The sequence below is a fragment of the Apaloderma vittatum genome, unplaced genomic scaffold (assembly GCF_000703405.1).
Source record: "Apaloderma vittatum isolate BGI_N311 unplaced genomic scaffold, ASM70340v1 scaffold12569, whole genome shotgun sequence".
Classification (NCBI taxonomy): Eukaryota; Metazoa; Chordata; class Aves; order Trogoniformes; family Trogonidae; genus Apaloderma; species Apaloderma vittatum.
Window position 1 is genome coordinate 44,203 of NW_009733605.1, and position 26,212 is coordinate 70,414.

The 26,212-nt window shown below is 41.4% G+C and overlaps 1 protein-coding gene across 1 annotated transcript in view; it reads left to right on the forward strand.

Moving 5' to 3' along the window:
* Positions 1-21,192, forward strand: part of VMP1 (vacuole membrane protein 1) — a 57,216-nt gene extending 36,024 nt beyond the window's left edge. Inside the window, exons 7-11 of the mRNA XM_009875969.1 lie at positions 1,771-1,851; positions 5,459-5,575; positions 7,980-8,041; positions 19,246-19,348; positions 20,653-21,192. Of these exons, the coding sequence (XP_009874271.1) occupies positions 1,771-1,851; positions 5,459-5,575; positions 7,980-8,041; positions 19,246-19,348; positions 20,653-20,796 (507 nt within the window). The 3' untranslated portion in view covers positions 20,797-21,192. The remainder of the gene's footprint in view (positions 1-1,770; positions 1,852-5,458; positions 5,576-7,979; positions 8,042-19,245; positions 19,349-20,652) is intronic.
* Positions 21,193-26,212: the final 5,020 nt, after the last annotated feature.

Sequence of the window (26,212 nt, forward strand, 5' to 3'; positions counted from 1 at the left end):
CACACCAAAAAAATGACATATAATGCAGGCATGTTGTAGACTGAGTTCTGCTAACGTAAGTTCAAATGTTTGGTATCAGCCTCACTGGGTTTAGTCCCTCATGCACACTGTATGTATCCTAGAAGTTAAAAATATCAGGAACAAATATTCAATAAAAAGTGAATATTTAATCTATTCCATTTTGCAATAAGACAGTCACAGTCACAGTCCCAAGGTGTTACTCCTGGTGAAAGCCAGCAAATTCAGCCCTTACAGAATATTCTAAAGGTTTTTATATTCTCCTGTGGTTAAAAATGTCCCACTGTGAGATGTAGGAAATCTCATTTATTTGGCATTTTTCTTTAAGTTGAAGCATTTATTTTAACTTGAGTTATTTTTTCAAACAAGAAGTACAATAAGTAAAATGATTATGATTTCAGTAAGATTTATTTTTTTTAATTTGAGAATTTAACTATTTTTAAAGCACTGTAATGGAGAAAGGTTACAACTTGAAAAAGGGAGTGTAAAAAGATAGTAAATGGCCAAATCACAGATGGTATTTTTATAGCCTGAGACAGAAAATTGTCAGTTCTGTAGTTCAGAATTTAAATAATGTGCAAGAACATTGTCAAGTAATTGTAATTTACTTGCATTGGTTTGTAGTACTGAAGGTCTTGATAGAATTGTAAAGAAGTTAAAATTGAATAATTTTTTTCATGTAGTTACTTTCATAAGTAATTAATTATTTTCTGAATCCCACACATCACTATTGAAGTGTATTCCCCTTCTACACTACTGAAGTGTAGAATGTAGAGTAACATTATTGATTACAGCTATTTCCTTGTGAAATTTATATGATAGTTTTGTGCAAAATGTAAATCAGTGAATATTGTATTAATACTAGAAAATCAGCTCTTTTTTTTTGGTCTGTTTGTAGGCTTTTTAAAAAAGAACTAGTAATTACTTTTTACATTTTGCTGTTACCAAAGATACTCAGCTTTCTATAACTACTGTTGCCAAGCCTGAATAGATAATACTGACCCTGGTTTTCCCTTTTTGGACAGTTTTGCCACAGAAGAATTATGTTCTCATGTAAATTCACTTCTTACATTCAAATAAATTGCTTGTGAGAATATTTTTACTGACTATTTGGTAAACTTTGAGCCTCATGAGTATGTTTGAAAGGTGGGATCACAATCTAAAAGCAGCTTGTTCTTAGCCTGGCTCAGATGTTACATGGTCTGTCAACTCTGCTGCTTTTAAAGTATTTTAGATTCGACTCTGTGGATTTAATGAACTTTGTAAGTCTGTTGTAGTGGGTACCTGGAATTAGCTGTTTTGATTAAGAACCTGGGTTTGAGACAAAAGATCTAAGGATAGAATGGAATTATTTTGAGAAAGTACCATTTTAACATTGGAAGTGGCATTGAAGGAATTAATTCCCTTTTGCCTGGTTAAGGAATAAGTTATAAGGAGCACTGGCATTTCAAAAATATGGGGAAATAAATACTAGAAAACTCGTTTCCATGGTAGGGTGAACTGGGTGCCACTTGCAGGGGTTTGAAAAACAAGATTCAATACATGGGGCTGGTCAGATTTTCACACTGAACATTGTGAATTTTTCTCTCTTCCCTCTAAACCTGGAGTTTCAAACTGGCCATTTTGGTTTAAAATTTCTCCCCGTCACTAGCTAGGAAATCCCAAAGCATGGAGGGTATGGAAATCGCACACATTTCAAGGTACATTCGGTTTGGGGTTTGCCTTATGAATGCTTTGTTTTCTTGTTTGCAGGATTTTGCTTCCCGGGCCAAGCTGGCTGTCCAGAACCTGGTGCAGAAGGTTGGGTTCTTCGGAATTCTGGCTTGCGCTTCAGTAAGTTCATTTCAGTAACAGAGGGGTTTATGATCACAAATTGCAGGTTGAATGAGTTGCAATGAAATTAATGCTGTGAACCAGGACTTGGTTTTATCTGTGTCCGTGTGGATCCTCTTGCCTTCCTTGCTAGTTCAGTGTTCTCTGTGGTGCTTAGGACGGTTGTGGTACTAGAAGTACAATAGTGTGGAGGAACTCCAGCCTGAAATTAGTACCAACCACGGGGAATTCTGCCTCAAAGCACAGCTAGCAGTTCTGTAATTCAGTGTGGTGTGGGGAAATCTGATAAAAACGGGTCAGTTCATTAAAGGATGCAAAAGGATGGTCACAGTGAAGAAGAATTGAACTAAGACAAATTCAAGAAGTTTCTCTGCTTCAGACCAGGGATGCTCCCTGCGTTTGAAGTTGAGGCCGTGTCTTCTCACGCCGCTCTTAGTGCGTGATCAGGTCATGTGCTCGCTGACAGTTACCCTGCTGGGACCTTCCTAGCCCAGATGATTAGCTGGCAAGACAGCCAGAGCTGTATTATTACCTGTAGATTCTGCTGGAACCGTGTGATAATTTCTTCAGGTGTTTATACACTGCAGCTTACAGTGCTCGACATCTTCACATCCAAAGATATGTGCAGATTGAAGAGTGGAAAACTACCCGTATAAATGCCAGTCAGGATATCCATCCACAGGAATTCTCCTGAGTCTGCTGAGGAGATGTCTTCGGGCCGTTGGGAACCAGAGAGAGCAGAGTGAGGAAGCAAGTTTCAGTCATGGCTGTATGAACTACAAACTGCTTGGAGCGATTTTTTTCTCTCTAAGCAAGAGGCGATACAAGCATCTCCTGTGATGCTATTTTAGTGTTTTGAGTAGGATAACGCTGTTCTTCCAGAGCAGAAAAGTACGGAACCGTCTGAGGTTTAAATTTCTGTTTGGAAGCTTAATGAAAACTGGTAGGAATGGTGTGCCTTGCTCTCCCATCTCACACACAGAATGTGGGACGTGACGCACAGAAACGTGGTGCCAGGGAAGCGGGGAAGTGTAGGTCCCCTATGGTCCCCTTCTTTCAGAATAACCAGAGCCATTAGCCAGCTGCTCAGCTGGTAAGATACGAATTCCACATCCATGTAGCACCTCTCTGTGCCATCTCTGCAATTTAGGGGACTATGCGGTTTGCTCGCATGCCAGTAACCTGTGTTAGCTGGAGAGAATTCATCTGATTATAGTTGCTGGCATACAACTTCTGTTTACTAAGCTGCTGAACTGTCTCAACATTTAGAGTGGAGACATTAGGTTACAAGCTGTTCTTTAAGTCCTTCCACCCCGTAGTAAGCTCTCAGACTGCTCCTTCACTGCCTCTGACTCATGACTCTCCAGTCACCACCATCTTGTGAGACGTCTGTCTCTTCCGTCCGTCTTCTGTAATCAGGGCAAGAGCTTGTGGGTGCCAGGGATGAGTTACCCAGGCAGCTGGACAACGTGAAGTGTGGCTAAATGGAGAACATGAGCAAGGAGTTGGTAAACATGAGAGATACTGTGTAAAGTCTGTGTAGTTCCTGCTTAGTAGTACTTAAACATTTGCTTAACTTCTCACCTACCTGCTGTGCTGTTCTTCACCGAGCTCCAGCCTCCTTGGGCTTTGTAAAGGCTGCCCCGGGTTGGGGGAGGGATGAGGAGTCGTGAATCCGCCACAGTACACTTGAGGATTTGTAAATGTGTTTACACAATAACTTGAGGGAGGCAGTAAAAAGGGTGAGGTTCAATGTGGCAGAGGCACTGGAAGCTCGGCTCTGTCGGGAGGTGAGGAAAGCAGCCTCGAAGCAGCTGCAGGGCTCTGTTTCAGGACTTCTCTTGCTTGTTGCTGCCTTCTCTGTACACTAGAAGGTGTCTCTTTACTTGCCTCCCTTATAATTGAGATCTTACTTTTGGATTTAAAATGGTATTTGAGCTGGGTGTGCTTTTTATGATGAGAGAACTTGCTTGTAAAGTGGTAATGACTGTCCTAACTGCAGGTTGTCTGTCAAGCAGTGACTTTTAAATGCTGCATTAAAACACAATCAAATAGAATTGAAAACTTCACAAGTTTATCCAGGGAAGTCAACTGAATGTAATGTTTAGTGGCAATAAAAAGAGCTCCATTATTGTCTGGAGCTTATTTCCTATGCGAAGGCAGCTCTGGGGAAGGAACAAAGCAAGAATTAGCCCTGGAAGATCCTTGCTGTGACTTGTGAGGATTTGCCCTCCTGTCTTTGTGGGCTTTTTTGGCGGCTTTCAGAACTGTGCCTGTGTATTTTTTCAAAAACAAAGATAAAACCTCGCTGGCCTGCTAATACATCCTAATGTGGATCTGTTGAGTAACTTCTTACTGTGGGATGTTTAAAGGAGCGATGATCTCCACGGTTACCCCTACCTAAAGCATACTGCTCCCTCTATGGTGATAGTAATTCAGCAATTAAAATGTGCTGTGAAATTACAAAAAAAAACCACCCAAAACACCTCAAACCAAGCGGCAAAGAACATACTTGAGACCTAGAGCTGACCTGGCTCAGAAGAGAATTATCTGGCTGCAGTATAAGTAAATAATTTACTAGGCTCCTGTGCTTTAGACATCTGTCAGAGGTAAAGAATCATTTTAGTCGAAGGGGAGCATGTTTAGAGACTGTTTCGGGACGTGATTAGAGACCGTTTCAGATTTCTTCCTCTGCAGGTGGTGTTGTGGGTGCTCATAAATTTGAATTGCTGGTCTATAACGGTGAAGTGTAGCACATAACAACTAAGTATCTTTTATAACCCTCATAAGATTTCCCACAGATTTCAGATTTCTGTTCAGTCACTTGCAAAGTTACAATCTTTTTAAGGTCTGACACGATCTACGCTATTTAGTTGTGTAACAAAACAACACAAATACTGCAGGATATTAGCCCAGTAATACACTGTGAATTACACATGCTCCCTGTGTTTGCTGAGACAATCTGCCCCTGAACTGCAGGCTAAGTGTGAAAGGTTGGAATTTGGATACTTTCTTGGTGTAATTTCAGAAATATTTTACAGATAGTGTCATGATACCAAATGTCAAGCCAACAGTTTAACCAAAAAAAAAAAACCCACCAAAAACCTTTTAATTTTAAATGAAATGCATATGCTTCATAAAATCTAATCAGTGCTTTTAAACTGGATACATATGACTATAAATGCCAGTTTTGAATGTACTTTCTCAGATGGAAATCACTGGGGATCATTTTGAACACTGGCTTCCAAGAGCGATGTGCTTGTCAGTGAGAAAATTTGATAAATCACTCAGAACGGCTTTACTGTGGTTTCTGTGCATTTCGCACGGAAACCTTTTTGTTAGTTTTTTTTTTTTTGTATTTTAAAATCCAGGGGTAAGGAAGGGACCATGAGAATGGAATTGTCTGGGACACTGTCTAGCTGAATCCCAGAGACTTAAGTTATGTGGTGCGACGTTAACATTTTTGTAAGTATTAGGACACAAGAGTTTTGGATCAAGTTGAATAAGGGGGGAACTGTTCATTTTTCAGAGTTTCAAAATCTGCCGTGTTCCTGTTCATCCCAGCGTGTGCTGCAATTCCTGACCTTCTTTCCCTTGCACTTCATAGATCCCGAACCCTCTGTTTGACCTGGCCGGGATAACATGTGGACACTTTCTGGTTCCCTTCTGGACCTTCTTTGGTGCAACCTTGATTGGGAAAGCAGTAATTAAAATGCACATCCAGGCAAGTACTACACCTCCCTTAGGGCTCTGGGGTGAAGAATTTTTTAATGTTTCTTTTTTTTGACTGTTACACTGTGTTACTTCATAATGAATTCTGGAGTCTTCCTGACCTGAAGTAATGGAAATTAATTTGGTGCAAAGGATTTACAATAAAGGATCTGCTGGGCGTCTGAGGCTCAAAACTTAGGCAACTGAATAATTTATAGCTACAAACTAATGAGCTCGCTGCCTGCACCACTCAGGAAATTGGTGGTTAGCCAAGTTATTTACCTACGGGTTTTACCAGACTGAAAGGACTTCGTACTCATAATGAACTTGCCTTTTTGGTAACGAATACTCATTTCAAGGAGCGCTGCAGCTAGCCTTTGCCGGGTAAGCGGCACTTTTAAACGCTGCCTTTTGTCTCAGTTGAGTGCGTAGAGCAAGCCCCGCTCCTTCAGGCCCTGCAGAAAGCAGCTCTGGGATGTCTCTGGGCACATTGTCCACTGCTCTCAAGCATGGTTGGCAATTTTTGGTGTCCTCGGTCTGTATTATTTTGAAAGGGCCTGATTTCAGAGTCTGTCAGGTTTTTCTTGCTAACTCGGAGCCTTAGTGGACCTTCGAAATTTGGATCTCTGGTTCCTTTCAGAAATTTCGAGTCTCACTTTTAAAATGTGTCACCATTTTGTCCGAGGCAGGATGAGGTCTCGATGTCCTGGGGATTCTTTCCTGCTGGCGGTGTGGTCAGTGCTGTGTCATCAGCTAGATTGCTCTATGAGATAATGACCAGAACCCGTGTTTTCAACGGGGGCTTGCAGGTCTTTTTCCCAGGCATCCCCACAGGACTGTTGCAGTGCCTATAGTTGTCTTGCCTGGACATCTTTTGTCACTGCTGAAAGCAGCAGAAGCTCTTAGTAACGTCGAGGTACTTGCCTAGTGCCCTCAGCAAGCTGCTGAAAGATGGATCTTTTGCCCTGAAAAGGAGGTTTCAATCTTCAACCCTTTTTTACTTCCCATCTTTTGGTAAATGGTTGTTTTACTTTGCACGGTCCTTAAACAGGAAATAATAAACAGAAAATTCTGTTACTTATTGTGATAGAACAACTTTCTCCTCCTTTATTTTTGTATAGTCTGAATTGTTCATCTTTTAAATCTGTGTACTGTCACAATTTGTTCTTGCAGCACAGAAAAGTGAAGTAGTATTTGTGTAATATTCCTTTTATTATTTTGTCTCGTTTAGCTAACAGAATGTTTGTTATGTAATTCATAGTGCTCCACACTCAGATCAAATGTGAGAAAATATTTCCCAGTGTCTTGTACAGTTGGTAAATCATCTTATTTTGTCCTCAGTTTAGCTATTAATCCTATTTTTTGTGATGCTTGATTTCAAGTATGCTCTTGTGCAATAGCCTTGAATTTTGTAGTGATCTTGCTGCAGTTTGGAATTTAGGAAATGTGAGAGTCATGGAAAAGGCTTTTAGAGAAATCTTCCTCTAGACAGGAAGTGAGCGACTCCGGGGCAGCGGCCGTCCGTCCTGGAGCTGCTTTTAACTGGCCTCTTCCTCCAGACCACAAAATCACTTTGCCTAGTTCTGGTCACATCCCTTATTTGCAGGGTGGGGAACGCTGTTCTCCTTAGATCGTGTTTAAACTGATTTACGAGACAACGGGAACTGTTTGTGTGCGTACAACACGCATCTACAGACACTCTTGCTCGCTCTTTGCAAGCGAACAAACCATCAAATGACGAAAGTGGAATTAGCAAAGACTATTTTAACAAGATTGTAACTTGTGTTAGAAGAGAACGGTAGAAATTTGGACATTTGGCTTTTCTGCAGAATAAGCCACGTGCAACAGAAGTTTCTTTTGTTGAAATTACTGTATTCCAAATAGTCTGTGGTGTTAGAGACAGTGCCAAGTCTTTTGGACAGGTACCCAATGGCTTTTACTTTGTTCTTTTTGTTACGTTTCTTCCCCGAGCACATGAACTAGGGTACTAAAAGATACATTATTTTCCACTGTTGTGATCTGTAAGTACATGTGTTTGTGCGAGGGGAAGTGAAGTTTTCTGCACAGCAATGACTGTTTTTCCATGAAAACATTGTTGACGGAGTAAAGTGACCTTGAGCTTCTGGGAATTTAAGTTTGGGGAGGATGCGAATGGTTAGGAACGCAGGCTACAAAAACATTGCAAGAAATGCAGTCTGTGAGTAACCAGGGTTATAAAGCAAACAGCTTTTCTCTCCTCCCTCTTTTCGAAGAGTATTGAAAAGTAAGATCTTGAAAGAGAAGGGAAGGGAAGGGAGAACGATGTGTGAGTGCTGGAGAAGCTGCCTGGTTGGAAAGGAACAGAAATTGTCAGACCCCATTGTCTCTGCTTCCCTTTTGATCAAAAGTTTCTCTAACTGATGTTTTCCTTCCTACAGAAACTTTTCGTTATTATAACATTCAGCAAACATATAGTGGAGCAGATGGTGTCCCTAATCGGGTGAGTAATTCTTTAACAGAGTAATACCTTCGCTCATTAAGTGGAAAAATACTGGAGGAGTCTGAGACGTGCTGAAAATTGTGCTTTGCTTCGAAGTGCGAGCGTCGGCCAACACGTAATTTAGGTCTTATTTGCAGCTTCACTCCTCACCTCAAAGGCTTCAAGTACTTCAAGAAACATAATAGCACTGGAGGTCAGATGGCCGAGTGTGCAGTCCCAGGAGCTGACTATCACCCAGAAATAGGATAGAGCTCTTCCCGTTAGAGATTGCTACACTTTGACCTGGAAATAGGCTGGTTTGGGTTTTCTTTAAGGCTTTTTCATCAATGTTGTAGCGTGATCCTCTGTCAAAAAATGAAAAAGCGGTTGTGATTTCTGCAGTGATGCAAGATGACAATAAATATTTTCTGCAATTTGAACTCCATTACACATTTAAAGCACTAAATCTGCCTTAAAATATCAGAGGAATTTGGTGTGTAGTTACATGTCCATTCTTTTAAACTTGTTTTTTTATAGAAGTGACAGTTTTCATGGGTAAACTGTTCCTATTTTGAGAAAGCTTGTCTTTTTCAGATGGAGTTCTTTAGTAATTGATTACTCTTCTGTCTCTTGTTAAAATCTCAGTTTAAAATAAGAAAAGTAAGCAAAAAACCCCAGCTAACAACAGCTGAGGGGAGGAAAAAAGACTGTTAAAACAACATACTTACATGTTGCCTCAGTGGACTTGAATAAAGATTGGACACTGGTGATGGAGTGTTGGATTTTTGCCTCACACCTACCTGTTCAGTCATGAAATTCCGTGTAATTTTAAAATCCGTTGTTGATGTTAACATTTCCTGCCTGGTAATCCAGCAACTGAGGTGGCAGCAGCTCCTCTCTAACCATGCAGAAGTTTCAAAAACTGCTTGTTTGCAATGTTAAATGTAGGCAACCAGATCAAATCGTACGGGTTCATCAAAAGCTCGTGCTTAACTCTTCAAGGGAACAGCTCTGTTCTGGGGGGTGGAAGCTCCTGCCAGTGCTCAGCACACTGCTCAGGTTAAAGTCAGGGATGCAAGTTTACAGTTTTAAATGTGAGTCTCTAACATTTAAACAGAAAGACTTATTGTTGTGAGGGTTTTTCTTTTTTTGTGTTTTCTTTTTAAACTAGATACCTAATATGAGTCCGTGAAACATTCTAAGCTATTTGTGCTTTTCCAAGGTCTTTCATTTGTTGTATGCCACAAATTGATTGATGCTTTGCTAATCCAAACTATAATAACTATTTTCACATGAAATCCAAAAAGCCACACTCCTCTAGTACGGTTTCAGGAGGGGAATGTCTGGAAATAATTCCCTTTAAAATATGTAAACTTGAAGAAGTAATGCAGTACAAAGAAAAAGGAGTGAAACAAATCCTGACTTCGTTACTTCCTGATCCTCTGAGTGTCTGGTTTGTAACAAACTTCAAAATTAATTTGTTGCTTTGAACGTTTTCGTTTTTTTCTTTAAATGAGAGAGAAATGTGGCTACTTATAACCATCATTAGTTAGCTCTTCTTAGTATCAATCACACTAGACAGTTACTACCTTTTTGATCTACACTGCTACTAGGTCAGGTATCTTTCCAAAGATTTACTCTCCTGCAAATCTTTGAGCCAAAACTAGGAGTTTTTTCCTACTTCATCTGTCTTGGAGATAATTTTGCATCGAATTACTTCAAATGCGTTCACAAGACCTCTGCTGGATTCAGATTTTATTAGATGGTTGATGTCAGAGTTAAAAAATGTTCTCGGGAGACAGTAAGATTTTTGGAATGTCCCGGTATCCTTGACTTTTCTCAAGCTGTCTGCTAGCATTACCTCATCAATTTCTTTTAGAGTGGAGTATAAAACATGTTAAACAATAGCTTGCATTAAATCCCTTATTATTAAATTAAAATATGGTTCTGTTTAATGGTTGGTAACTTTATTTTAGTCAAATTCTGTCTGAGACAGTGACTTTTTTTTGTCTGGGATACTGCTTTTACGCAATGGGCTATGTCTAATCACAATATTAAAAATAACGGACGTATTAATGTACAGGGTAACGAAAATCTAGGCAGAAGATTAAATTATGAGATAAAGTCTGAGACTTGTTGATTTTGTAAACCAGAGAGAATTTCTTGGTAACGACACGAGTCTTGGTCAAAAAGCAAAAATGATTCACCTGTAGCCCTTGCCCGTAGCCCAGCGGTTGTTTACTGCTGTTGCTGGATGCTGCTGGCAGAGCCCACTGAGGCTGCCATAGCCAGGCTTTTAAAATGTAATTTAGGGTAATTTAATTTTATCGTTTTGTCTAGGCCTCCATTACAAAAGGATCATAAAATACTCCTTATATTAATCAAATAAAGAAAGAAAAGGAGAAGGAAACGTGGCAGGAAATTAAGAGGCTGTTTACCAAAAACTTTTTTAAACATTGGTGGTAGTGAGTGTAAACCCCCCCCCCCAAAAAAAGTGAGCAAAAAAAGTGAGTACCTAAAGGTCAGGCAGCAAGGGGCTGGCAGGAGCAGGCGAGTGGCGGCCGTGCCCTCGTTAGGAGGAACGAGGACTTGTGGATGGGTGTAGGAAAGGGAAGGCAGCGGGAGTTCTGAAGTCAGTTGACGAGGTTTGCCAAGGTGCCGGTCACTCACGTGTCGGGGGCACTGTCAGCCCCGTCTGCCGCTGAGCAGTGTCAGGTTGTGTTGTCGTCGTCTAAAATGCGGGAAGAGGATGTTTTGTTCACAAGCTCTTGTGAGGAAAGATGGTGAGCAAGAGTCCTGTCTTGTGCTCCGTCACTTGAAGAGGAGTTTAACTTACTGATCATCCTTGTAAAACAATTTGGGGCTGGTTTTAGGCTAAACCTAGCCCATTTAAAATATTTAAATATCCTGTGTGTTTTGGCTCTTAAATATTTCCGTTTAATTTTTTTATACCTACAGCTGCAGGGTTGTTTGTGAAGTCACGCTAAGCATATTGGTTTTAAGCATGATCATATTTTCTTTGAAGTGGCAGTTTCAAATGTGGATTAAGAATTCCCAGAAAACTACTGAAAGAAATATTTCTCAAAGCACACGCCATCCCCAAAACTGTCTGCCGTCCATTTGGGGTAGATGTTCATAAAGAAAGAAAAAAAAATAAGATTTTGGTTTTTATTTTTTAGTTCAACATACCCTGCTCACATTTGGTGAAAATGAGCTAATAACTCCAGAACTTCAATGGATGTCTAAAAATTCCATAACACTAAGCAGTAGAGAGCTCATGGCCTTCACCTTCAGAAGCAGTTGCAGAACTCCAGCGGCCTCATCCCTTTTGCACAAATCCCACCCTTTGGGCAGAGAGATTGGCTCTGCCTATTCCTATGTTAACGATAAACGAGGCTGCAGGCTGTCTGGCTGTCTGGCGGAGGCTGCGGTAGTTACTCAAGGGTGAGAAGTGCTCGTGCGGGGTTTGCTGTCCTCTTGGCAAAATGAGGGACTGCCTGGAGCAAGGGCTGCCTGGCTGATTTTAAGAGGAGTAGAAACTAATCTATTCAATTCACGAATTGAATCAATAAACTAATTTGACCTTTCAATAGAAGCCAGCAAACTGCATGTAGAAAATGTGCAGACTTCCACAGGTTTCGAAAAGTTAATTTGTTAGTGCCACGTTCTGTGGGTGAGACCTGCTGATGCTGTCGTTCAGGGAACTGAAAATCTACCCCGAAATATCCGTGTTTCTGAAAGGGTTTCTTAGCCCGGTGTTTCTTGTGGAAGAACATTTTTGTGCTTACCAGCTGCGCAGGCCAGTTTGAATGATTGCATGTCCTGAAGGAAAAGCTGTTTCTGCTAACAGGTACTTGAACCATTGCCTCAACAAACCAGTTTGCCGCTATTTATTGTGCCATCATTCTTTGCGTCATCGCTTAATCTCAGTTGATTCTTGTAAGGAGTGTGATGTGCCTTTCACGAAGAAAGAAAGGAAGTCATGGAGATGGATGAAACTGGAAGGTTTGCCTAAAGATTGTAGATTTTTTTCCCCCCAAAATAATGAACAACGTAAGTTCAGGTTATTTCTTTAGATTAGAAGTCAGGGAGCTGCAGTGATAGAAAGGGCTGCATCAGAAATCAGTTGTCCTCAGGTGGGAAGAGACTTTTATTATTATTATTGTTCATGTTGTGCCATGTGATTGCCTGGGGTTGGGGGGGCCTTCAGCAGGGTGTGACCCCCCCAACTCATCCCGGTTGCTTCCTATCACTCTGGGCAGATGAGCACCAGAGGAGCCAGCCCCCACCTGCCCAGCCCACCTTCTGACTCAGTGGACCTTTGTTTTGCATGTATGCCGGAAAGTCTGTATCTTGTTGAACTGGCATCTTCATTAAAGGATATTTTGAAAAAATAGGTTGCAACAAATGTTTAAACTAAAACCTGTGTAGTAGAATTCAGCCTAAAATAACCTGAAGTGGCTGAGAACATGGATTACTGAGCAGTGACTTCAAAACCTCCTGAGAAATGCTTCTGGAAGGTTATACCGATACACCTGACAGGTTTGGGTACAATAAATCACTGGCTCTCCTCCCACATATGTATCAGAAACCTGTGGGACTGTACCCGCTGTACACAATAGGTCAGCTCTGCACAACAAAGGCTTCAGAAATCTGAGTAGGTTTGGTGTTGAAAACCTTCCAGTGGATCACAACAGAATTATAAACGTTTGTTTGCAAAAGGCTTGTAGGATTTAACTCTGAACAAGCAAGTTGGTTGTTTTGTTGTGTTTTTTTTCTAAATTGTGTGCAAAACTATATCTTTAAAATAAAAGTAGATGTTTCCTTACAAAGAGCAGTATTGAGCTGTTGAGAACCAGAAGTTCCGAGATGTTGCAACTCCTATTTTTGAAAGCCCTGATTTTAACGTAACAGAATGTCCCAAGGAAAAAAGTGTTTTGCAGACAGCTCGGTTAGCGTGGGCATTGGAGCAGAGCTCCAGGTATAAATGACGTCAAACCTGTAACAATTTGAGCTTAGTAATCTTCAAATAAGATAGTTTCTTGCTTCCTCTCCTAAAGCAAGTGAATCTGCCAAGTTGCCCTTTAACGTCCAAAATGTTTCTGTCGAGCCTGACCATAAACCAGGTTTATGAATGCAGATAACATCTAAGTTTCACCAGATGCTCGGTGGCCGAAGTGGTGGGTGGCAGAAGCCGAAGGCTGCAGTTACTCCTCCCTCCGAGATTTGGGAGCCCAGGCTCTGCTCCTCTGAGCCAGGGTCCGGCTTCGCTGCAGCATCGTCCGTCCTCTTCCTCTGCCAGGGCTGAGTCAGGGCGGGCGAGGGCCACTGACTCAGGCAGGGTCCTGGTATGGGCCCAGCCTCGGGGAAAGGGATGGTTTAAATACTGTGAGAATCTTTATCAGCACAGGAAATGACAGCTCATTAAAATACTAACCGTTAAGCCTGTTTAGATCACTGTCTGGAAAAAAATTAACCATTGGAGGCTCAGATAACTTGGAGGAAGGAAAGGTGCTCTGTTTAGACAGTGAGCAGGGTACACAAATCAATCAGCCTTGCTAGTTGTCCAGTGGCACACAAATATTTCCGCCGGAATCTATTTTTCAATGTCGTTTTATAAAATGCCTTAACTGTCAAAGAAGCTGATACCATGCTGGAGCCTCTTTCTGAACACCTCACTGCCTGGGAGCTGCAGGACGGATGATTCGTGTGTTCAGGGGAATGGAGAAATGTCAATCGAATATGGAGAAACTCCGTGTGGGAGGGATGGGTGTTGGGTGTGGGGATTTAAGGGCACTTTGCGTAATTGTTTGGAAGGTGAAAACCTTTGCTTTGGCCCTCTGGCCTTGCTGTCAATGGCTAGTCTGATTTAAATAAATTATTTTTAAAAGAGTTGGAGGTACTGAGAGGGAAGACTCCATCTCAGCATGCTCCCTCCTCTGTTTGTCACATTCTTCGGTGCCACTTAACTCCCTTTTTTGTAAAGGAGATAATCTCTGGCCTCGGGCCATGCTTGCTCCAGGCCCGGGCTGAGACACTGAACGCCTGCGGGGCTTGAGCTGACAAAAGGCACAATGAGATTTTCCTCTTAGCTTGGCTTTCTGCTGTTTCAAAATTTCACGTGCTGTTGTCTTCTTTTCGAATTGTAGCGCTGGCATTTCCTAAAAGGATGTTTTCCTACAGCTGGGCCAGCCCAAATTAGCTGGATCTGAGCAAAAGGTATAGGACGCTGGCTGTCCCCGGGCTCTGAGGGGGTCCAGGCGAGGACAAAGCGGACGTGCCAGAGAGGCTGACAAAATCACCCCCCTTGTTAGCAGTTAAACGGTTTTTCCAAACTAACAGCTGTGGATATGGGAGAGATCACCCATAAAATGGGGTTGTGACTCAATATTGCATCACCTTTCCAAGCAGGGCCTGGTGAGGTTGGGCTGGAGCTGTCGGCTCGTTTGCACCATCTATTCAGTCCTTCCCTTCAGATTATTCTTTCCATGATAAACCAGATTTCCATGTTTTTAAACCTGCAGTGCGGCTGGGGGAGTGATCCTGATTGTGCATACGAGCTGCTGAGAAGGGATAAAATTCAGAGCTGAATGCCACTGGAGTTCTTATTTACATTTTTGATTTCCATCAGAATAAATGGAGTTTAAGAACTGCTTAGAGTTAATCAGCTGCTTAATCGTCTCTTGCTGTTAGAGGCCTCTTACAAAGTTTCATAAGCAGCAAAACCCCACCGCATTAGTGTTCCTGAAAAGTGGGTCTTAAAACGGCAGCTTCAGTGTTTCTTGAAAATACTTGCTGATGCTGATGTTTCTCTGGAGAGGAGGTGAGTACGCACATGCGCAGAGGTTTTTGTAAGATGGGACTGACGGATGGATCGCGGACTGATGGGTTTGTGTGTGTGAGAGGTTAGCACAATGATAATAAAATGCAGCATTTGGTAGAGAACTTATTTGAGCATTTAGCACAGTAGCTGAGTGTTCACAAACTCTAAAAGTCTAGGTTATGAAATTTCAGTAACTCTGCTCTGCAAGATCTTGTAAGATGAAAAGTATGTATTTCAGAAGTGTGAATATCATAATTAAATGGTTTTCAAGAAGTATTTTTAATAGCAAAAATGCAGCTGACTAGAGTCAACTTCCTACTTTTTGCTAAACTGGCATAGGGAAAATTCTTTTTTTTCCCCCCCCTTCCTCTTGATTTGTTGCTTCATCGCTGTGCGTTTGAGAAAACTACTCCTTGTTATTCTAAAGATTCTATTCAAAAGATAAATTTCCCAAAAACTTTGCTACCATTTCATGACTAGTAACACGCATTTGAGGTTCAACTCTTCACAGTCATTCTTTGAAAAGCAAATTAATAAATTGTAAAGTTCTTTTTAATAAACAGTTTTGCTGTAGGTGGAATAGAACTTGTAGGAGTTACATTGTCAAACTATGTCTATGGTTGGTGTCATACTTAAACTAATCCTAGAACAACTTAGCTGGATCCCTGTAATGTTGTACTTCAAATAGGTATGAGGGTTTGGTTCACACGTTCAGGAAAAAAATAAAGGTATATAATTTTTCATTTGTATAGATATCGTGGCTCTTAATTTAAAAAAAAAAATCAACAAAACAACAAACCATAAAATTAAAGATGCAGCTGTTAAATTACAAATACCAGGTAATACTTCGGAAAACAGACTTCAGCTATGCTTTGCTCAGTGAAACAAAATTCTTAATGGGTGTTTGTATTGTAGTATTAGAATGCAAGTAATGTTTTTTACTGGAAGGCTATGATTTTAATGAATTTGGGCGTAGCAAAGGCTACTGCAGTTTTTGGAAGTCTGTTTTCAGTTTCAGTGCCTTGTAAAACATCCAATTTTAACAGACAACCTGAATGAATTAAAAGAAAAATTGGTATTTAGTGTTAATTATTTCTAAAATTTCTTCTGAATCAAAATTTCTTCAGAGGTTTTCTTTTTTTCTTCAAAAAAAAAAATAATCCAAAGCATTTTTTTTTTAATTTGTGAAACTGTAGCTAGTCTCTGCTTTTCAGGTAAATTTTGTGGAAAGGACAGAATAGACAAGAACAGCCCCTCTCTTCCTAGGAGTGTGTCCTTGTTGCTCAGTAACTGCAAAATTCATTAATATTGACACTAATAGCGAAATGTATTTCACTGCTTATTTTGACAGACACCTCCTGGTGAATGAGCTTGTTCTTTGGCTTCAAACTGAAGTCCTTAAGCAGCTCGCTAAGCCCTGCGTCTTAAACCTTTAAGAAGGGACCCCAGGTTGTGTGTTTGGGGTTTTTTTGTGTGTTTTGTTTTGGCAGATAGAGACTAAAAAGTGTGGAGGGGGTAAGTTGTGTTGTGCGCTGAGGTCCCTTTTATTTCTTAGCCTTTCATATTCTTTATTTGAAAGACAGTGGGCTCGATTCTTAAAGGAAAATGCAAGGAACCGGGTTTAGATTATTCTGCAAAGGGGGTTATCTTCCAGCATCTTCCCTTCTGAAGGGGATGTGTAAATACGCTGTGGGTTGCATCTAGACTCCTGAAACTGCAGCTTTTGAGGTGATTCTCATTGCTAAGTGGCGCAGAATTATGATGCAAATCTGTTCCTTCTGCCTGCACACCTGCCCCTGGTTTAGTGTAACCCCCAAAAATTTATACTGAAGTTTTCTCCCTCCCCCTTTGATAAGAACAGGGTCAGGGAGTTGAACTTCACCGGGTTTGCAGGGGGACACCACTCACTTGTTTGTAATTAAATAGCGTTAAAACACATTTTTAAGATTTTTAGCTTTAAGATGATGTCTCCGTGTTGGATATTAGTGACATACGTGTTAGCTGGTTGCTTAAAGGATTGAATTTTGTGGAAAGAGTGCGAGTGACCAATGCTGTCCCCATGAAATGCAAGAATTTTCTTCATAGTACTGTGGATTCATGATTTTTTAGATGTTGCTCTGCTTCATTTTACTCCTTCCTTAAATTTGTGCGCACTTTTTTTCACTATTCAAGTCTCCACGAATGTGCAAAATATTACAGACTTTGGAAAGTTAAGGTCCTTGCATTCAGAATCTTACAGTTCTTCAAAATAGGTTTAATAAAATGAATTTTGTGCACTTAATTCTTAATTGCGCTCACGGAAGAAAAAAAATCTGAATGCTTTCAGTGAAAATAAAATTAAATACAGTTTTGATCCACCAGCATCTCTTCAAGCCATCTGAACTTGGGTTTCATGTCTTTGTTTTGTTGCTTAATGCTAATTGGGCACTGACTTAGTTCAGTTTTCAGGAAAAAAAAAATACGGAGGCATTTGAACAACCATTCTGTTAATCATTCATCTCTCGTCATTTAAATATTCCTCATTTCATAATCATGCAGAAGTTTAAAAGTAAGCTATTACCTTTCAATAGCTTTTCCGGGCTTCCAAGTGTCATTTGAAGAAGAAGAGAAACCTCAAAATGCAACTCATTTTTAAAATCTATGACTCGTACTGATCAGCGAGTCGTTGGGAGAATTCTCACCAGGAATAGTCAGCTTGGGAAAGGACGGCTCTGAAAAACTGGAGATTGTTTGTAGGGGTTGACATAGTCTTGTGTAAGATATGTAATAGACATGCTTTAGCCTCTGATTTTTTTTTTTCTCCCTGAAATTTTACCAGTCCGGGCACAGAATTTACTCATCCATTTGTATCATTGTGATGGTGAATCAGGAGGAAGCAATCCTTTTCTTGTAAATGTGTTCAGAAAAATGAGTTGCCCCCAGCTATTGAAGGAAATAGTTCGCTCCTGTCCAACAAATCTGTTTTGTTTCTTTCATCTGTGCATTCTCAGAAATTAAGATTAGGAAGATTTTATTCCTTTTCGCCTGGAAAAGGGAGTATCTGTCAAATCGGGAGACTCAGGAAAATAATTTGAGAGATCTGGTTTTTGTACAGTCATTCAGGGAGATATCAGTTTGTAAAACTGTCCGAGTGTACCTGGTGCCTGAAGCGTGTTTTACCAAATCCTCCCTGTACTTAAGTAGTGTAAAGAGCCAAAACTGAAGTGTTGAAGTTTAAGTGACTTTTGAAGTGTTGAAGGCCATAATTCTGTAAAATTCTGGAAAAAAAACCCACTAAATTTCTGTTCTGCTTGAAGTTAAAATGGCGTTTGCCAATGAGGGAAACTCTCCAGTGGCTGGAGTAGGGAAGGTGTCTGGGCATGGGTGAAGCCTTTGGACAGTGCGTGTGTTCCCACCACACCAGCTCAGCTTGGGTTGCTGCTAGGGCTCATTTCTTCTGTATTTGAGTCGTGGGGCTTTTTGAGTGTTGTGACAGTTCCTAAAGCTCCTCGGACCTCCTGCTCACCAGCACGGTTGTTTTTGATGGAAGCGTGGGCAGGCTGCGGTGTTGGCGGAGCCGCCTGCCTGCCCAGCGCCAACACCTTTACGCTGTAGAGGTGGGAGAGGGCTCTGGGTTCCAAAACCGTACCCGTGAGCTTCCCGAGGGTAATGTAAGAACAAGGTGTTCAGTAATGCCCTGTAGCTTTTGTGCGAGTCATCTGCCATAAACCGGGGCATGATTCAGACCAGGGTTCATAGTTCCTTCTTTGTTCCTTTGTTAATCACTGACTGGTGGGAGGCGCCTGCAGAATTTGCTAATGCATTCTTTTTGGGTAAGGATGACGCACAGATTGTCCTAATAAGGACTTAGTTTGAGAAAGGGGCCGTCTTCTTTGAGGAGATAGGGGCAAGTCATAGGGCGAGCAGTTTCTTTTTTAACTGAGGGATGACACAAGCACAAGTCATTTCCTTATTAATCGGTTCAAACCAGTTCTTACAGGAACTGCTGGTGATAAATGTGGGACTTCTGAGAAGTCATTCATTTGATTCTCAGCACTGCCCCAGTGCACAGCCTCGGCTGCCTTCTCCCTGCCGTTAAGGAAATGCTCGGGCTCACAGCTCCTTTCTGCGCTACCAGCAGTGTGTTGTCACTGGTTTGCTCCGAAATGGTGGGGTTTTTTAAAGCGCACTTTTCTGAGGATCTGGGGCAATACGTCCCTTTCAGCAGTATCAGACGAAAGGATGAAATGCACTTTATTTTGTGGTTATCTGTTTTCTGAAGTAGCAGTGCCCTTCTGAGCTGTAGCTCAGTCTGAACTTTGTTCTATTTTGGGTGCAAGTGGTAAGTTTAAAAAAAAAAATTTTTTTGTTGTTTTTTTCCTCCCCTATTTTGTCTTGTTCTCTGGGATGAACGTTGCATCAGTGCTATTCCAAGTATAGGTCCTTCTCTTCAGAAGCCATTTCAAGAATATTTGGAAGCTCAGAGGATAAAACTTCACCACAAACCTGACAGTGGCGTGCCGCAGGTAAGAACCTCTCTGCCTCCCTCAACAGTTAGTTTTCCCTTTCTCTGGCTGTCTTTTGGCTTGGCAGGTTTACCAGTGTAACTCTTGATTCTGTTTTTCAAAGATTTGCAGTGGCCCAGGGAACCGTTAAAAAACCTCCTTGCTTTTGCAACCTGAGAATTAAAAATAATACTGTAATTGTATGCAACTGGACTTAATTTCTTGGGGAATAAAGAAAACATAAGGCCGATGGCACATCTTGCCTCTGTAGTAGCTGTTTGTTTTGAAGAGAAGTTTAAGCAGAAAATTGCGTTTACATGTGAAAGGGTAACAAACTGTGCAGCAGCATTTGTACTCCAGAAGCCAGTAGGATCTGTGGCTTCATGGCCAGGAGAAGCCAAATCCCTGAGCCTTTAGTGTTGCAAAATAAAAATACGGTGTGATAGGAACGGGGAGAAGCGTCCTTTCATTAAAAAAACAACCAGCCAAACAAACAAAAAAGTATTTTTAAAAACATACTCTGCATTTTCAGTGGGGGCAAAGCAACTTTGACATGAAATTCCTTAGGATCCTAAGGCATTTTTGGATTAAATCCGTTCATCTAACTCACGTTTCATGTGTAATACTTGTAGCTCTTGTAAGTATTTCTTTGCCCATTTCTTACCACAAAAGAGACTAAGTTAGGGAGGATCGGTCTGGAATAACTAAATATGCAGATTCCTTTTATGCACGCTGGAGTAGTTCTTGTGCAGTGCGTTGCTGCCCTCCTTTGACAAAAAAAGTCCGAGTTAAGAGTAGCTGTGGCGAACGCTCGAAGTGAGACTGCCGAGGTCATCACCCTGACTTCCAGTGACTCCAGAAGAATCGGATACAATTAGAAGATAACACAGCATGTGGAGTCTAGGAAAAAAGTATTGTTAACCAATGACCTTATTGTTTTCTTTGCAGTGAACGTGACAGGGAATGACAGGCAGGGGTTGCTAATTCTGAACTCCGTGAATTGTTAGCGAAGATGAAACAACACTAGGAATAATAAATCACCTCACTAGTGCACTAGCAATGGTCGAGGATTCCTCCTCTGCCCTGCGGTGTGTTCGGCAAACCCTCCTGCCTTGTCTTTCAAGGGATCAAAGTCAGCTTTGCAGAGGGACCTGCAGGAATCCTGTCAGCTTGCACTTGGTTCCTGTTCGTAATTTGACAACTGTTACAATAATAAAAAATCCCCCAATAGTTAGGCTCTTGCCTTTCACCCAGATAATAGAGAATTCTCCGTTGTGCTTTCCACTAATCCTCATTTTCTTCCTTCTTGTCTTTTGTCTCTTCAGGGGGAAAACTGGCTATCCTGGATGTTTGAAAAATTGGTGATTGTCATGGTTTGTTATTTTATCTTATCTATAATCAACTCCATGGCCCAGAGCTATGCCAAACGACTGCAGCAGAAGATGTACTCTGAAGAGAAAACCAAATGAGCTTGGAAAAAAACCCCTTGGGATGGGTTTTAGCAGACACAAAAAAATGACACATCTTTCCATGTTTAAAAATCAGCATTTATCAAAATGGGGGAAAACTTTTTAACATCAAATTTTCAACTATAACAAGTTTTTATTTAATTTTGAAAGTAATTTGGATATTAGAGCAGATGTTCCATTGACAAATGTTAAGGTAAGGTATAAATGCTTTACAAGGCTGAGTTATACTGTACAGGATGGACAATATGATGTTAAATGGTGTTTAACACAAATGTCGTCCACCCAAATTACTTCCAAAACTGATGATTTAATCTCTCCATTTCCTGATTTAACTTCAGATTGACTGATGAGTAACTTTTTATTTTGAAGGGTGGCTGGTTTTGCTTTTTCCATAACTTTCAAGGCCATCAAAATGTATATAAACGGTATAAACGGATACGGATTGGATACAAACTGTTGCATGTCCCTCATGGTAAGGCTATTCCACCCGAATTCTCCAGTGTCCCATCGCATTGCACGTGCTCTCGGTTGGAAAAGCCACCCTCTTCATCTTCATGGTGTTAGCAGAGATGGTTGATGTCAAAATGCTGAAGCTGACTTTTTTATTCTGTATATTTAGAATGAAGATAAGATAAAACTTTATAAAGTCATCTTTGATCATTCCAGAATTTCTCGTGTCAGTCTTTTTAAGCTGTTTCTTTTTCTCTCTGCTTTTGTATGCTCAGTTCCTTTATTAAGCCTTAATCCCATGAATTGCATGCTTTACTCATCCTTCCTGCACAAATGGTGCTGAAGCCCTTTGTTCTTTTTTTTTTTTTCTTTTTTTTTGCTTCCTGAAGAATTTCTTACTTAGGAGAAGAAAGTAGGAAGGATATCACTTGCTTGAAGTGTGGCTCACTGGCTAAAATAGGCAAGTTAAATAGCTAGAGATATTTGTTAGCGTAAATTCCTCGGAGATGTTTGCCCCCCCCCCCCCCCCACCCCTGGGCGATGAAGGAGAAGAGAGGGGGGAAGAGTAAAGATTCCAGCTGAAAACAGATTTGGTGTCAAACCTAGCAATGATGCAGAGAACTTTAGAGAACCTCAACTTGAGGCTTTTAAAGTGAGAGATTGTTTAAAGCATTGTTATGAATCAGTGTGGGTTCCAGTTCTAACGTACGTGAACATAACGAATATTAAAACGCATCTTCTTCCTCTTTCCTAAGTGGATACGTATTGCACTGCTACTGCATAAATACCACTCCTCTAATGATTTCTGAACTATTGTTTTTTAATTTTATCCTAGGGGTAAGTAACAAAAATTCGACTTCCAATTAGTGTGATCAAAAGGTGGCATCTGAGGAGCGCAAAGTAGGTTAGATCTTGCTCTTCCGTAGGTTTATCCCCACGTTACGTTAGGGCAGATCTCAAGCAAGGTGTGAGGATACATATTTCCTTCAATCCTGCCTGAATGTCCCCTTGTGTTGCCAACCGTCGTGACATCTCCATGGCTGTACCATCCTGTCGGATAGCTTATCAGACTGATGTTGACTGTTGGATCTCATGGCAACAACAGTCGGTAGGCTGTCTGACATTTTGGTATCTTTCATCTGACCGTTTGCTCATCCATCTCCAACTGTTTCCATTGAACATCAAAGCACATGAACGTGGTTTTAAGTTTAGATGGGAACGAGTTCAGAAGCCGTGTGGGGCAGCAGTCTGCGTAGGAAACATCTTTTAAAGTTTCAGCTCAGTTGTGCGTGAGGTTTGTGACCATTTTCTTGTATGCTTCATATATAACTTTAAGTAACATTACTGGATGAACGGGGAGACTTTTACCAGGGACTTCTCTCGGCAGAACTGCTGACTAGGTAAAAGATAAGTATCTCAAAGTCCAAGTGCTGGGAGGTGGTACAAGATAGTTAAAAACACCAAGGCCGTTCATTGGCCTGTGTTGATTTTGACGAGGTGAACAGTGTTTCTTAGATCTTGGCCCTAGCAGCTTTTTCACTTTTTGGCCTAAATACGGTCTTTTAAATAAATTAGCAAAAAACTTGTTCTAGTACCATATGGATTCAAAAAGTCATAGCTCTATTTGGTACTTTACTTTTTTTTTTTTAGTCTACTAAAACTTGAGGTCTGCGCTTTGTAAGAGCTCACAGCAGCAGTTCCTAACTGACCGTTCTGTTTGTCTTCAGGCTACTTGGATAAGGCGAACAGCTGTTTGCTGCTTGCCCCAGTTCTAGTGGCAGCTCTTTCCTCACATCCGCCATTCACCTTAGGGACCCTGGTGTCTACTTCAGGCAGCTCTGGTAGTGTCTTAAAGCCTTTTGTGGGAGTAATTACCTTTATGCCATGTCGAGGATCCTGTATGCTGTCAGTCTGAGATGAGGAGACTGTGTAACAATAATTAAAAAGGAAAAAAACCCCTCTTACTAGACCTTGAGCCAATAAACTTTACCTTTCTAAATGCTTTAATGGTCTCATATTTATGTCTCCTCGCCTACTGAAAATCAACTCGACAAATTGGAAGTTTTCTCCTGCTTTTATCTCAATATATGTTTACATATCTATAGTGCAAAATATATATCTCTGTATTGTTCTGCAGCTCATCTTTGTATGTATCCATCCTAATAAGCTGTGCAGTTATTTTGAAGCTTTCTAACACTACTTAAAGAAGGGATTGGTCGTTCTACTTGCTTCTACCTGTTCAGCTGCTGGGAGATAATGAGACTTGGTAAAAGGTAAAAAAATAATAGAAAGTTATGCAAGCCTAATGAGATTTGCAAATGGATAGTGTTATGTTTGCTTAAATAAACAAACAAATAACCATTTCCCCAGTGTTTATTTCAGCTGGATCGTTTCCATTTCTGTGTATTGAGCTTGTTTCACTGTGAAATTTGTTGTCCCAAGCATTCTACAGTGAGCGTGAATCTAGAAGATACATCTGCAATTGCATTTTGTAGCTTCAAAGAAAGACCTGGAGCATTTAGCATTTCATTTGGAAACATGTATTTTGCTCCATTACTGTGAAGTTTGCTTTCGTGGTACGTCGTTTGTTACACGCTGGAAGCACTCAATCATCTCGTTTAAAGCGTCAGAGAAAAATCCAAAGTGAGCTTTGTTGCAAGAGAAACAATTTTAGCACGGATCAGTGTATTGTTGATGTAAGCAAAGCTAAAAATGTCACACTGGTCTGTGACGGGCCGAGCCAAGAGAGCGGCACAGGCTGTGTCAGATCGGATCCTCCAGTTCCACTTCCCTCAGCTGTATCAGAATCCTGGGGACACCTCCTGCTCCCTGTCCCTGCTTGTAGTTTCTTACCTCTGTCCCAGCGCCACGCTGTGTTTCGTGTTAAAGCAGCTCCCTCTGAAATCACCCAGCTGCCTGCTCGTGCTAAAAGATACTTGTCATTAATACTTGAAGATGGCTTAATGCTGCTCCAGAAAGTCCTTTCCTGCTGTGCTTTAGGGTTTCATTATTTAATTTGCTAGAACCAGCCTCCCTCTCACTGCAGGGAGTGCTAATTGCAAGCACAAATACTGTGGACGTTTCCCTGATTATCAAGCACAAATATAAATATTAGTGAAGAGAATTGATTGCAGGTGTAAAAGCAAGTGGTGATTGGGTGTGTTCCTTGGAGGTAAAAATAATTAAGTTTTCTTTGAAGCACATGGTTAAAAAATACTTTGTAATCAGCAGTTAAAAGGTGGAATGTAATTATATATAAGGTAATTGAAATTGCTCTTCCAAAAAAAGAATTCTAGGGCTTTTCTGTACATTTGCATTTTTTTTTATTATTTTTTGGAGGGGAAGAAAAAAAAGCAGTAAGTAGTTTGCCCAGCCTTCCCCAGATGGCAGCACTAAACGGGGTGTGTAGGTGAGAGAGCAGGAGCTGGGGGGGCTCCTGGAGCTTTGTTGCTGTGCTGCAGCCGCTTCAGGGAACGGGGAGTGAAGCAATCGCCTTCCCCGTGCAACAACACCCTGCGAATGTTCAGAACCAGACTGACGGTAAATATTTGCATATGCTCTTACAAACTCGTTTTTAAAAGGATTATATTGAAAAACTCTGAGGCAGCTGTGTCTTTCCCAATTCAAGTGTTTAATTGAGGGCACAAAATGCTAGCGTTTATTGCTTTATCTGTTTCACCCAGCTTTCGCAAAAGGCAGCAAAACGTAGCAAAACGTTCTTCTGGTCCTGGTGCGAATGGGAGAGACTAACAAACAACCCGGGTCAGCTGTCAGAAGAGTGAAAGGAGCTCATACGCAGAAACTCACCAAATGTTCGAAAGCGGCATCGCCTCCCGGGTACAGGCAAAGGGGCAGAGCCCGGCAATCCGAGATGGGCTTCTCGGCACGTGTCAGGAATCGAGCAAAATGGTGTTTTGGTCAAAAAATCGCTCTGTGCTCTGAATGTAAAAAGAGGCTGTTGAGCTGTGGAGTCAGCCAGCCCGTTCACTGCAGGGGGTGTGCAGTTGTGGTGAAGCAAAGGTGAACCTGTTAGATGGGCCAGGCTTTGTTTCAGTTTGCCTTTAACACTGCCTTTGATTGTGCTAAAGGATTTTTTTTATTATTATCATTCACTCATGGAATGATACAAAGAGCATTGACTGCATTAGCATTAAATCAAAGGTCAACTTTCTTCAAACCTGGTTTGACGAGCTGTTCAGATAGGGCTGGGTAAGTGCGTTGCATCTTCCGTGTTTGAAGGGAGTCACCCACAGCTTAATTGTTCTTCTGGTTTCCCAAGAAGCTTAAATGAGTTGCCCAGGCAGTTGGTAATAAGGAAACTCGCTGCTATTTCCTGATGAAAGGCGAGAGATAGGACTTGTCAGCTCGGAGTATTGTTTGCTGCTCAGATAACTGCCCTGCATGCCGCACCCTTCTCCTGTGGCCACAGAAACTGCCTTTCTGTCCCTGTGCGAAGCGTGAGTCGGTGTCTTCTCTGTGGTGAAGGCCACACTGTTCCTGCTCTGAGGGGACCTGCGAGGAAAGGGCTGTGTGTTTAGTACGTGTGATTCAAGGCATAATCCACCAGTTTGAGAGTTGTTCAGATTTTTTTAATGCTAATGTGACAGAGCAGGTCACACAGGTCTGATTCGGCCTCCTCACGAGGTGGTTGGAAATTGTTTTCTTGTGGCCTTGGGAGGGTGTAATTTTGCTGCTTTTTGCTGTATGGGTTGTTGCACTTGCCTCGAAGGTATCTGGGATCTCAGTAAATGCCGTGAACTCCACTGAAGGGTTTGTTAGCCTGGTTTCACACGAGATTGCGACCGCAGTTATGGTTGATGGCATCAGTCTGCAGGGAGTCACCGATGACTTTCCCCGGGTACCAGCTGAGCTGTGTGACCTTTCTAAGGTTTAAAGCCTTCTTGCTGGAAGGTGGCATCAACCTGGTGGAAGGTGTGAGCCAGAGCTCTAACCTGCCTGAGCACAG